The following is a 13,458-nucleotide window of genomic DNA, read 5'->3' on the forward strand; positions in this document are numbered from 1 at the left end:
CATAGCCTACTGTTTGTTTCTTTGCTTTTGTGTGCTTTTTGTAGGCTACGTCTTACAGGAGCAATGAGGAAGAATCGCATGTCTGACAAAGCCACGGACACGGAGATAAATCAGTAGCCAGATCTGCCTTAAGACTGCGGGGGTGGACGCCGTGCCCGGTTTCACCCAACTAATGAGCAGTAAATATACCTACAGTAGGCGCAGTGTTCACATTAGGTTACTTGGTTTTGTATTTTTTTGTAATTTGAATAATTAACAATGATCTTTAAACATATGCTTTTTCTCTTTTTGTGCATCTGGATTCACGTCAGATGGTTGTTCATGCTGTAGTTTTCTCTTTTGCCTTTTTAAAATAAAAAATAAAAACTATTTTGAAAATTACATGGATATTTGTAAATATGAATCACAGATCAGGGCCAGATGAGCCCCAGATGTAAAATATGAGTCTGGGCCAGATCCGCACCACACGTCATGGCATTAATAACTGTACTGGGCCAATTCTGGCCCAGATCTGTCTCTGATCCGTAATTCCAACCTGTTCCGGTATTGGGCCGTTGGAACAGATGAGCCCGGCCCAGGTCCGTTTAGCGGATCTGCGCCAAATGCTAATGAAGACCTGGTCCAAATCTGGCCCAAATACATTTTGCTGTCTGGGGAGTAATGGTTCACGTAAAATCAAACGGTGCCAGATTTCGGTACCTGAGAGTAAACGCAAGCTTATCTGTCCTCTCTGCATGTTGACAGAGAGCAGAGGTCCGACACACACACGCGTGCAGAGGTGCGGACGGAGTAAACGCGACTAAACTACGTGGGCTCTGCAGTTTGGTTGAAGTCCCAGAGAGTCACGGCGATGCCGATAAAGTGGTTTCTAGTGTGGTGACAGTTTTACAAAACTCCACGCAGACAGCGTTTGCTGCGATATGATATTAATGGCGAGGTGGAAGCGGTCGCGGTGCTGTTGACATTACACTTCCTCTGACACGAGCAGGCACAACGGTGGTCTCTGTGCCCTGGGGACTGACTGACAGGCTAGGGCTGTAAGGAGAGGCAACTTTATTTCTACAGCACCTTTCAGCAACAAGGCAATTATAAGAGCTTTACATGAAACATTAAAGAGCAATTAAAAACGGTCATGATGAAAATAAAACAGGATAAAATATAATAATATACAAATACAAGAATAAAAGTTGAATAATTATTCAATTTAATAGGTTGTAGGGACGGGTTTGGGAGGAGAGAGGAAGGGGTTTTATTTTATTTTTATTTTTTATTTTTACAGTGTAAAATATTCTAAATAAATAACATAATGTTCTAATTTTCATGATTACACATTTTTTATTTCAACTCTATAACATTGCCATGGAAATGGTGGAGTAATATTTTTTGTAATGAGCATCATGTCAACAAACGGCTCTGGGTGTGCTGTCATGCTGATTTGAGCACCTTCTAAATGTCCAGTTGACCAATTAGATTGGCTGGTCGGATCTACTTGTCGTATAATGCAGCATGACTTTCATGGGTCAGAGTCACCAAAAGGTAAAGAAACACAAGCTGCACAAAACAGGGCTACAGTAAAGATAAGTGCTGGCTCACTGGATGGAAAGGATGATGGAAACTGTAGTACCAACAACTCAAAACATGTTTCTGTCAGTCAGAACAAACAGTAGAATGACAAACTCCATAAATATTATCAGTCACACCTCCGTTGGTCTAGTACAGAATCACTCTGAAGGGCTGTGCTTAATGTGCTGACATAACACTGTTATAACTGTTGTGAAAGGTGAAATGAACAGTAGTTTGATTTTTTGTCAAACATTAGGTATAACTTACTACTACTTTGATGTATTATTAATCCTGCTTACTATTATAAATCTTTCCTCTGTCACTTCCTGTAAAAAATATTCTTTCTAATTATGTTGTTCATTTTGGTCCAGCTCTGGAAAGCAAAATACTGAGTCGGATTTGTGAGCAGGATGACACAATGGCTTTTCTACCAAACTCTGTCTTTCCACCGATGGAAATCCACCCGAAGGCTCCAGAAGACCGCCGCTCCAAAGAGTTCCCAGTCGAGGAAAACATCCAAGTAATGCTGCTTTAATCTCGTTTGGAAAAATGATAGATAGACTGAGTACTTGAGAAAACTGTCTTCAGGTGATGAATGTGACAAAACACCTTGTTGTAATGTACACACATTTTTATGTGTATGTATGTCATTATTTAGTTAGAATGAGTCCCCATGTAGGACCAGGGTGCGGTTTTCTGAATAGACCATGTATTATAAACCTAAAATAGAAGTATTTTAAACTAAGTAAAGCGCTGTAACGTGTCTATAGTGCCATAGAACGGTAAAATCCCAGCAGCAGTTGCTGGTTGTATTTAGCTGCTACAGAGCTCCGGGACGCCGGCTACCAGCGGCAGGTGTTCAGCCGCCAACAGGTGACTGTGAGCCGGCTACAGGCACCGCCAGATGACGCTCCTCTCAGGGGCCGTGGTAGAGGAGTCAGTGTCATGCACCAGTTAAGTTTAGGCGCCAAAACCACTAGTTAAGTTTATGAAAAGGATCGTAGCTAAAACAAACACGGCGCTGTGTTTTATGTTGACACCACATTGTGTTATTTTATTTTGAGATTATTTTCCATTGGATATTGAAGTTCATAAATGAGTGTTTTGGCATGGCTGGCCGAGTGGCTCTATATCCATGGTAGTATTGAAAGGGGGATTTAATTCTTGCATGTTTTGTTTTTTTGCATGATCAAAAAATAATTATATACATGAATATGCATAAATATGACCCCATTTCATCATTTTTACAGCAATCGAGTCTTTTAAACAAGTCTCTGCAAGCTTCTTTTCATTGTTTATTGAAATAAACAGTGGCTGCATAGAAACCACAACAGACTGCATTGTAAAAAATAAATAAATAGGGCTGTCAATCGATTAAAATATTTATTTGCGATTAATTGCATTATTTGTCCATAGTTAGATAAATTAATCACACATTTTTTATCTCTTCCAAATGTACTTCAAAAAGGATATCTTTCAAGTTGTTAATGCTGTTATCAACATGGGAGCAGACAAATATGCTTGCTTAATGCAAATGTTTATTATTATTGCAACAATCCAAAACATTGACCAATACGTTCTAGAATATTCTTCAGAATAACCCCAAGGTACTGTATGCCGTGTGTGCTTGGTAGGCCTGTTTGAGACTCGACTACTCCCGTGGTAACTCGGTTCACATCGACAGTACGTGCAAATAACTAGTAAAATATAATAATCTTGTGGAGAGAACCATCTGGAAGGGCTTTGAAACGTAACTTGCCTTTCAGAAGACCCTTCTCTTTATCCATTTCTACTCAAGGAGGTTTGTTTCTGCTAGCTGTCCACAAGGTTACTGCTAGTGGTGGGCGGATCGATCCAAATATCGATAAGATTGATACCAACATTGGTATTGATATTGATCAATACCAGTGTAATGAGACTGATACTTTAGCTTTACTGTTAGCTTAGTTTGTCTTCGGTATGCACCGCTGCAGTTTCTCTGGCTGTCTGTGTCGGGGCCGCTCCTGTCACACCCTTTGCTCCTCCTCCCCCCTCTTCTGATTTGAAGTTGTATCGTCACGTGAAGTATCGGTATCGTATCGATATCAGCGATTTACTTGGTATCGGATCGATACCAAATATTGCAGTACTGCACACCACTAGTTACTGCAGCATCACTTCCTGATTTCCCAAACTACGGGGCGGCCCGAGGCCCAAATCACAGAACTCTTGTGCGTAAATCGAGTGTCAAAAGAATTAGTGGCATGAAAAAGGAATTTGTGTTAAGTCGTTATTATAGGGTTAATTTTGGCAGCCCTGGGAAAAAAATCAAAGTGTGTTAAAGGTGTAACCTACAAGAGTGTCTTATCTGAACTCCTCTACTTCCCAGCTTGAACTCCCAGTGGAGACAGTAACCGCCCCGACCCCACTGCCCCACGAGGCACGGCGGCCCGACGGGAACCTGCTCGACACTGAGCCCTGGAACGAGCTGCCGGACATCACGCCGGGCTCTCCTGGGGGCCCCGGGGCCATCTCCGTGGCGGGTCCTCAGACTCTCACTGACTGGCTGTACGAGGCTGAGAGCACAGAGGCTCCGGCCAGCGCCCCCCCTCCCCCGCTGACACACTCAGCGCTGCCAGGTAAACACAGGACTACGCCTTCGGTACATGTCACTTAAATCCGTCTTCTGATAAGTGTATTACCTCACAAAGACACAAACTAAAAGATGACGGGAAATCAAAAGTTGTGCTAGTTTAAACAGCGCCTACAAAGGGTGCTGCGGAAACTAAACCAACGGCGATCTTCCAACAACAACAACCCCCCCCCCTCCCTCCTAGTTTCCCACTTTTTTCTTTTTCCCCATTCATTTTATTTTGTTTAAGTTTTGGGGTGACCATGTCCATATCTTTTGTGATTATTTGTAAATGATGAGAACAGATTCAGGAATGTATGTTGTAATGTATTTCATAACAAGTTCAATATTTAGATATTTGTATGTTACTTCATACTTCTACTCCACTACATTTCAGAGGGAGATATTGTAACTTTTATTCCACTAGATTAATTTCATAGTTTCCAATTTCAGTTACTGTAGTTACTTTTGTATATTTAGATTTAAAGCTACAGTTGGTAACTTTTATAAAAATGTACTTATATCACATTTGCTCAAACTGTCACTGTATCCTGACAGTACTACATGAATCCGATAATCTGTGGGGGGAAAACAATCCCGTCCCTCTGCCTCCCCCTTGTTCTCCTTATGGCATAAGGAAAACGACCAATCAGAGCCCAGGACTCTCTGAACTGCGGCCCAACTAGGCAGCGCTGATCTGTTACAGTGTTTAGCTGTAAACTCTCTTATTTTATAGCTAAACACTAAAATATGTTTCTGAAAACATTCTTGATTCTCCTCTGCTCTGATTGGTTGTTAATCTTCGGGCGCGGTGGAAACCTGACACCATTTGGAGCACTACGGGGGGGCCAGAGGAGCATGGTTTCTTTTACAGATAGTTCTTCTAATGTGCTACCGTCATTGTGTAGTGACAAAGTTATCATACACAGAGCAACATAATCAATTTAAACATGCGTTTGATTATGTCCAAAAGTCAAAGCCCCTTACACATTAATGCATCTGAAATAATGATCCAATAATATCATATATCATAATATAACACTCAAGGGTGTGCTTTTACTTTTGATACTTATATTTTACTGATAATACGCTTGTTCTACTTCAGTGCAAGTTTTAAATTGTAGTATTTCTACTTATACTTAAGTAAAGGCTCTGAATACTTCCACCTTTGAATAGATTATAAGGAGCTGAGCTTTACAATTTGGAATGTGTAGGGAAAAAGTAGTTCTTCATGCTGTGGAGGTCTCGTCTCGTCTGACGATATTAAGCCTACACCAATCAGTCCCAGAACGTCCCATTTAGAGAGGAAACATATTCTTTTTAAATGTTTACAATCATTCTCTGAAAGAATCAAGCAGGCCTGTCTTGTTATACAATACAAATGTTCTTCAAAGACATTTTCAGCGTTTATCTTGCTAGCGTGAGGTTTGTTGTTGTGTCCCGTAGCGAAATGTACTCGTGATGATCCAGACTAGGAATGAAGTAACTAGTAAAGAGTCCACTCAGATTCACCAGGTTGTTTTTCTTCACTGTCCTCTGTTTGAACTCCAGTCTGTGTCAGGTTAGGATCTGCCACAGGACACAACCGTGAAATGCAGTTGAAATGACGCTAGTGGTTTATTCATCTAAGCTGAACAACTCATTTATTGCACCCTTCTTGTCCTTCCAGATCGGGGGTGCAGTCAGCCTCTGGACCCCGGTCCCTGTCGGCAGTACGTAGTCCGGTGGTACTACGACCCCGAGGCCAACGCCTGCGCTCAGTTCTGGTACGGAGGTTGTCAGGGCAACGCAAACAACTTTGAGACTGAAGCTGGCTGCAAGAACTCCTGCGTCTACACGTAACAAACTGTGAGTTTGGAGAGAAGGGTGTGTGCAGAGCCAACATGCTCCATTACCACTGAGGAACACAACAGACTGATGATGCAGACCAGCAGCTCACTCTGAACCAGATGGTGATGAAGAGCAGACTTGGCCCTCCTCAGTGTCTCTCAGGCTACGTTCACACTGCAGGTGCTCCTGCTCAGTTTTCAACTGCTGCACATGTACTAACTGTCTAATCATTTTGGACAATACTTCTATCTGCTCTTGGATTTACACCTAAATATATAACTCAAAAAGAATACAGGCTGACAGGAGTGTCACAGGACTGGTTCAAAATGTCGTCCCCAAACTCAAATGCTTTTGTTTTTGCTTTCTTTGTTGTTGCCTCGTCGTCCTCCATGCAAACACTAACCATAATCCCTCTTTACACTGGACTGGAAAAACCAGGGGCACGTCACGGTTTCCCCCAGAAAAGTTGTTTAGCCTGGTTGCAAGTGTCTTTTTCTCAAAGAGGGCCCTGGCCGGGACCAGTCCCAGACCGATGGCAGCATTAATGTAGAGCCCAATAGTTTCTGTGGTAACACAATCATGAATGGAATCGCAAAATTGAAATTTAAAAGAGCTAAACCCAGATTCCACAGGGCCCCACATTAAGTCAGAGCTAAAAGCTAACTGGAGATTTGAATATATGACTCTGTCTAAGTTTCAAATTGATCAGCCCCACTGTAACTAGTTTTAAAACACGTCTTAACAAACATTTAAAAAAAAGAATTCCCAATGGCTTAGGCCTGGTGGGCCACCAGGCTTACAGTACACTGGGGGAAACCCTGCATGTATCACAAAGCCACGTCAGCTTTAACACTGGTGATCCTGGGTAACTGATATCACAAAACTGGTTGGCTTAAGCTCTTCCAGCACATTCAAATTCTTTACCATGAGTAGAGAACGTACTATAACAGCCAAAACACACCGCAGGAGTAAAGGGTATAGCAGCGTAGCGCAGCGATTTTTATTCTGCCGCCCCTATTATCCAATCTGTCCGTTCACACCGGTGCGTAGAAATACTTGTGAAAGGCCAGGCACACGATCAGGCACGTATGTACGCTACGCGGCACTTAAGGCGGGCGCTGTGTTCCCAGTGTAATATCACTCCTCTATCTTTAACTGCTTATCCAGGGTCGGGTCGCGGGGGCAGCAGCTCCAGCAGAGGACCCCAAACTTTCCCTTCCCGACCCACATGAACCAGCTCTGACTGGGGGATCCCGAGGCGTTCCCAGGCCAGGGTGGGTCCTGGGTCTCGCCCCTAGGCCTCCTCCCAGCTGGACCCTCCTCAGCTTCCCACCCTATCGCTAAGAGAAACGAGATCATTCGCGAGATCATTTCTGGGTGTCGCCAGATGGTCGGGGAGAAAAACATGAAATACAATTCTAGACCGGGGAATGGTTTATATTACTGCGTGAGTTTGGTACATTTCATGTGTTGTATTCAGAGCTTCATTTGTAAATCAGGAGGTCCTGGGACACAGAAAGGGGTCTGGAGGCGGGTCAGGGGGAGAGAAAAAGACACAAACACATCCAACATCCACATAGCCTGGAGCACATTGGACAAGGCTAGGTGCTTTTTGTGTGACTTCCCAATGTTTGCCCCCATCAGTCAGTGCCGTCACGTTAGCAAAACCGGTTCTACTTCTTCCATGGTCTCACAGACCTCCTCCTGTTCTCTGAGCTGATGAAATCACTAACAGCTGACACATTTTGTGGTGCATATTAGGAGTGGGACTCACCAGAGGCCTCACGATACAATATCATTACGATACTTACTCTACAAACCAGACTTCATTTCTTTACATTTTAGACCACGGATGAAGGCTGTCATGTGTGGATGTTAAGTATGAAGCTACAGCCAGCAATTAAATTTGATTTTTTTTTATTTAGTGTCAAATTATAACAGTTCTCTCAGGACACTTTACAGATAGAGTAGGTCTAGAGAGTATTTTCTATGAGTGTGGTTGGTCACAATCTGAATACCTAACCCTTCGCCAGAAAGCAAAGAAGAGTATTTCCCAAAACGTCAAACTATTGCATTAAATCTAAACAGCAGAAACAGTTTATGGAGGCGATGGAACCGCATTTAAACCAGGAGGGGGTTTAAACAGCACCCCTGAAAGTGTTCCCACAGTGTCGTCGTGTTGGTCACTCCCATGTGGGTCCAAAAATAGCAACATGGAAACAAGATGGAGTCAGCTATAGAATACCAAAGCCCCAACAGACAAAGAGATGTCGCTCATCGGTTTATTCAAACATTCTGTCTAATCCAGGCAGCCGGGCAGGACTCACAGGTGTGGACAGACAACGTATAGAGTGGGGGTGTCAAGTTTCACTTCGGGCCCGGTGGAACATGAGAATCACACCGAGGGCCAGACATGTCGAGTTTATTCGCATGCTTTTATTTCATTGAAAAAGTCAAGCATCTTTGACTATATTACGAATTTTTCATAATTTTTGTTCCTTTTCTTTAATTTTTTTGTGGCTTTCTCCAACGTCTTTGCCACTTTTTTTAACAATGTGTTGCTTTTTTTTTCAACTTTTTGTCGCCTTTTCTTTTACGTTGTTGTCGCTTTTTTGACTTTTGGAGCATTTTTGTCAACACAAAGCCCTACAAAAAAGTTTCTTAGCCATCATAGGGTTTAGCAAATCAAGCAAAACTATAGATTACATTAATAATCCAAACAAGTTCATTTAGCCTACTCTTTAAGTGATTTCTTCTTAAACGACGGGCTGAAGGAGCATACCAACTTTCCCACACCTGGGACGCAGTTCTACAGAGACTCTCTCTGCCGTCTAGGGGACCGTCAGGCTCCGCGCCCGCTTCCCTGGGGGGTCGTTGGACGGCGGGGAGACACAGCGTCATTCCGTCCCACAGGTGGAAGGACCCAAACTGAATCTGTCACACCCACAGTAGACGTCACGGCAACATCACGTGACACTTCTGAAGGCGACTGCAGAGTCAGCAGTCGAACCTGTCAAGGTATGACTAAAAACTTTAAGCCTGTCGTATAAGAGAAAAATCACTTCTATAGATTACATTTTTAAAAGCAGCTAGCCAACTCTCAGCAACCGGATATAAAAACTCTCTGCTTCTGGGGGAATTTCTGAGTCTCAAAGTCAAGAAATCTGTCTAATTCTGCTCGGAGTGTGGCGTAATTACAGTTTGAAAAACAGTTTCCTGTCTGTCTTTTTGGTTTGGCGCTCAGCTAGGCGGCCAAAAAAGATTGTGAACTAAAATCAATAATCAATATGCGAGCCGGGTCAAAATCTGAGAGGAGCCGGATTTGGCCCGCGAGCCATGAGTTTGACACGTGGTAAAAAGTATATATGTTTCTGTCTATTACTATGGCAACTAATTTCTGAATTATTAACATTGTGTGTAAATCTTGTCATTTTAATTATACACTACTGGTCAAAGTAGTAGTAGTACTGGTCACTTAGAAATTTCACTCCATTATGGACAGAATACCAGCTGATCTGAGTGGGTGGCTGATCTTTAATGCAATATCTACATTGCCCATTATTAGCAACCATTCATCCAATGTCCCAAAGGCTCCTACTGTTTACTAATCTGATATCATTTTAAAAAGGCTAACTGAGAAAACATTGGAGAACCCTTTTGCGATTACGTAAGCACATAATGTAATCTGAAAACTGCTGCCCTGGTTAAAAAAACAATGCAACTGATCTCAGCTGGTATTCTGTCTATAATGGAGTGGAATGGAAATTTCTAAGTGACCCCAAACTTTTGACCGGTAGTGTATATTGCAGTAAGAAGTAGGTCATGACATTATTACTATATCAAAATTAAAAAAGAGCACAGGGGCAAAACATCAGAATTGAGGCCCTTTCACCTGCAATGTGAATATAGTTACTGTTGTTACAGATGTAGTTTATGTAAAACAACTTGTATTTCATTTTAGGGTATTGTATTCTGGTTATATCTTGTTTGTGTGGGTCACTGTTTGTAGGTGTTTCTTTAAGATGTGTCCACACAGCAGCGATGCCTTTAAGGGCATCTTAATGACTAAACTCTTTATGGTCTTTTTACACTATGTTGTAGCTACTTCAATGTTCATTTCTTAAGCTGTAGTTGTTTTAGTTCATCTTAACACAAATCCTCCATTATGATGAATGTTGTATGGAAAGAGACACACTTGACTGTAAAATATATTGTTTTATTGTTTAACACTGTAAAAGTGCCAGAAGGAATAGTAAACTTAGAACATGGTAGTTCAACAAAATAAAAATGAAAATTTTCAATAAATAAGATCTAATTTCTTTAATTTAGATCAGTGGTTCTTAACCTGGGGGTCGCAAGATCATTTTTTGGGGGTCGCCAGATGGTTCTGGAGAACAAAATTAAAATAACATGACTAAACTAGACTGAGGAATGTTGTTTACGTTACTGTGTGAGTTTGGTACATTTCCTGTGTTATATTCAGAGCTTCATCCACAGAAAGGGGTCTGGAGGCGGGTCAGAGAGGGACAAAAAGTCACAAAAATCCACAGAGCCTGGAGCACATTGGACAAGGCTAGGTGCTAGCTGCTAAAACTGAACTGTCATTAAAGTGCTCATATTATGCTTTTTGGTTTTTCCCCTTTCCTTTATTGTGTTATATATCTCTTTGTGCACGTTATAGGTTTACAAAGTGAAAAAGCCCAAAGTCCCCCCCAAAGGGACTTACCATCTCCAACAGAAAACACTGTTCACCAACTGCTCCAAACAGCTCTATTGTAGTCCAGCCTTTACTTCAGAGACAAACGTGTACTGTACATGGGGCGCACTCTCAACCAGGTGAGCAGCCTGGGCACCCAAACAGTACATCATCCCATCATCCTTTTGGTGGCCAGTATACAAGAAGTGGCTGCTTTGTTTGCAGGAGAAGCAGATCCCCAGCTCAGGGGCGTCAGACTCATTTAGTTCATGGGCTATCATCCCCCTAATTTGATCTCAAGTGGGTCAGACCAGTACACCAGTCCAGTTTCTTTTCAGCTTGATGTTGGCAAATGCAAGTTGCTTCTGCTACGACAGTATTCTAAGGCCATTGTAGAAAAAAAATATTGTTACGGACCCAGGAGAGAGGGGTAATATTCAGAGAAAAAACTTTTTGTACATTTACGGAAATTGAACTCGGATATTCTCTGAGATTAAAGGGGTAAATTTGGAATTGGAATTAATTGCTTCTCTGCAATTTACAGATTTTGCAAAGTCAGCCAGTGGGCCTGACTGGACCCTTTGGCGGGCCGGTTATGGCTCACGGGCCATATGTTTGACACCCCTGCCCTTGCATCTTTTTTTTTTTTTTTTAAAAATCATCTGTCACAGTCAAATAATGTGGTTTACCCTTGCTACTGCCAAACTACACATTTTAGTCAGTAACACTTTGTCAATAAATGGATTAATTCAACTGCAATTTGTATTTGGCGGTATGGCTCTATTCTGGGGCCTCCCCGCACTTCCACATGCATACGTGGAGCGCATTAGGCAGAGAGAGCACACCTCCCCGCCCTTCCATACATTCATACATGGAAAGCCTTAAGCTGGGAGAGCAGCAGTGCAGGATCCCCATAGGGTACAGAACAGAGCAGCATCAGTGACAACAGACATGACATTGATTAAGTCAGACATTATAAATATAAATGTAAAAGGAGGAGCTCGGGAGGCGAGTAAGCCCTGACTGCAGTAGGCAGATCGAGGAGTGGCTCAATGTGGGTGGAGCTAAACATTTGACTCCGCCCACTTGCCAAATAGCAATTGGCAATTGGTCTGAAGGGAAAACGCAGGACTTTCAAGCTGACCGGAGATCTTTTCCCGCGTGTGAAGTTTGCTTTTCCCGTTGTTGTTTTTCTTAACCCAACCGTCCGTTGTTGGAGTCCCCCAGAGACATGGGCTCGTTTCCCGCGAATTACGTTTGCTTTCCCCGTTATCCTTTCCTTAACCCAGCGGCGGAGTGGAACCAAAACATCTCCCGGGAAATTTTGTAGACCGGTGTTTCGGTTTAACGAGAGGCCATGTTAACTGGCGACCGTCAGCCAAATGCGTCTGCTGTTGTCGTAAGATAAGATAAGATAAGATAAGATAATACTTTATTTATCCCACAATGGGGAAATTCACTTATTACAGCAGCAGTTTTTCCACAATAAAAACAAACCAACAAACAACCGAACAAACAAACAGGCAAACAACAGACAATGAGCAAAAAAAAAACACTGAATAGTAAAGTGGCATTATATAAAAAGTATTTAAGTAAAGTGAGGTGGCCATAGTGCAAAAAAAATACTGTAATGTAAGTAAGTAATTGACGTGAAATTAGATTGAAAAATATGTAATTACATAACAGCGAAAGTAATTAACCATAATATAAATTATATTTATATTTAAGTGTGACCATAATATAAATAATATTGAAAAAGTAAGTACTTGACTGTCTATTCATATTGTGTTATTACCTTATCACTTTCGCATATCCTTCGACTTACCTACACCTCACTTTGCGCCAGCTTTGTAATGCCTACTTAAACTGTACTGTTACCACATCAACATTTTATAACAATTATCTGGTTTTAAATGGCTGTTAATTGTGTTGGAAACCAGTAAAATAAAATGATCTTATGTACATGGACAGTGTGGTCACAACTTAATCTAGCTGCCTACTGTTTTAAATATACGATATATGAGATGTTTTGATACTATACTTACCATAACTCATTGTAGAACCTGTGGTGTACTGTGTTGGTCACCTAGTCTCTTGCTTTTTTCCCCACAATGGCACGAGTTCGAATCCCGTGAAATCATGTTTGTTTATTTATTGATTGATTTATTATTTGATTTATCAGAGATGGACACTTGAGTTTCAAGTTTATTTCAATGTGTTTACCGTGGACAAACATACAAGACGTGCATTTTTTGTGAGAATCAAACAAAACAAAGACAATTTCTGAGCAAGAGCAGCTTGTCAGTTATTTGCATGCAGTGTGGTTATGGTCACAACTTGATCTGGCTACCTCCTAATTTTAAGAGGCTCTGTGTGATGTTTGAGTTCATATCATGCCATGCCCACCAATCAACAATGCAATTTGGTGGCGCAGTGCGTTAGACTGCTGAATTGTTTTTTTCCCCCACAATGGTACGAGTTCGAATCCAAGTTGTTTATTAATTTATTCATAGTTTTCTACGTGACATCATTCTCTTAATACATCCATGCGTGACATGTGTTTACTTAAACAAGCTCTGCAGACTAATAGGTCTATTCAATAAAACGTATTATAGACATTAACAGGAAGAGCAACGCTGTCTTCCTGTTTTCCTTAACAGCAAGCCACATTCAAACCGCGACCTGACAAGTTTCCTCAGACAACACTCCAAAGACAAGTCAGAGAGGTAACGTAAACGTCGTTGTTTTAACATTTTAA

General features: G+C 41.7%; 1 protein-coding gene across 1 annotated transcript in view; it reads left to right on the forward strand.

Moving 5' to 3' along the window:
- Positions 1–8,529, forward strand: part of col28a1a (collagen, type XXVIII, alpha 1a) — a 53,446-nt gene extending 44,917 nt beyond the window's left edge. The window contains exons 33-35 of the mRNA XM_039821130.1: positions 1,935–2,083; positions 3,932–4,181; positions 5,844–8,529. Of these exons, the coding sequence (XP_039677064.1) occupies positions 1,935–2,083; positions 3,932–4,181; positions 5,844–6,016 (572 nt within the window). The 3' untranslated portion in view covers positions 6,017–8,529. The remainder of the gene's footprint in view (positions 1–1,934; positions 2,084–3,931; positions 4,182–5,843) is intronic.
- The last annotated feature ends 4,929 nt before the right edge of the window (positions 8,530–13,458 follow it).

This window comes from Perca fluviatilis, chromosome 13 (assembly GCF_010015445.1).
Source record: "Perca fluviatilis chromosome 13, GENO_Pfluv_1.0, whole genome shotgun sequence".
In the NCBI taxonomy this organism is placed as follows: Eukaryota; Metazoa; Chordata; class Actinopteri; order Perciformes; family Percidae; genus Perca; species Perca fluviatilis.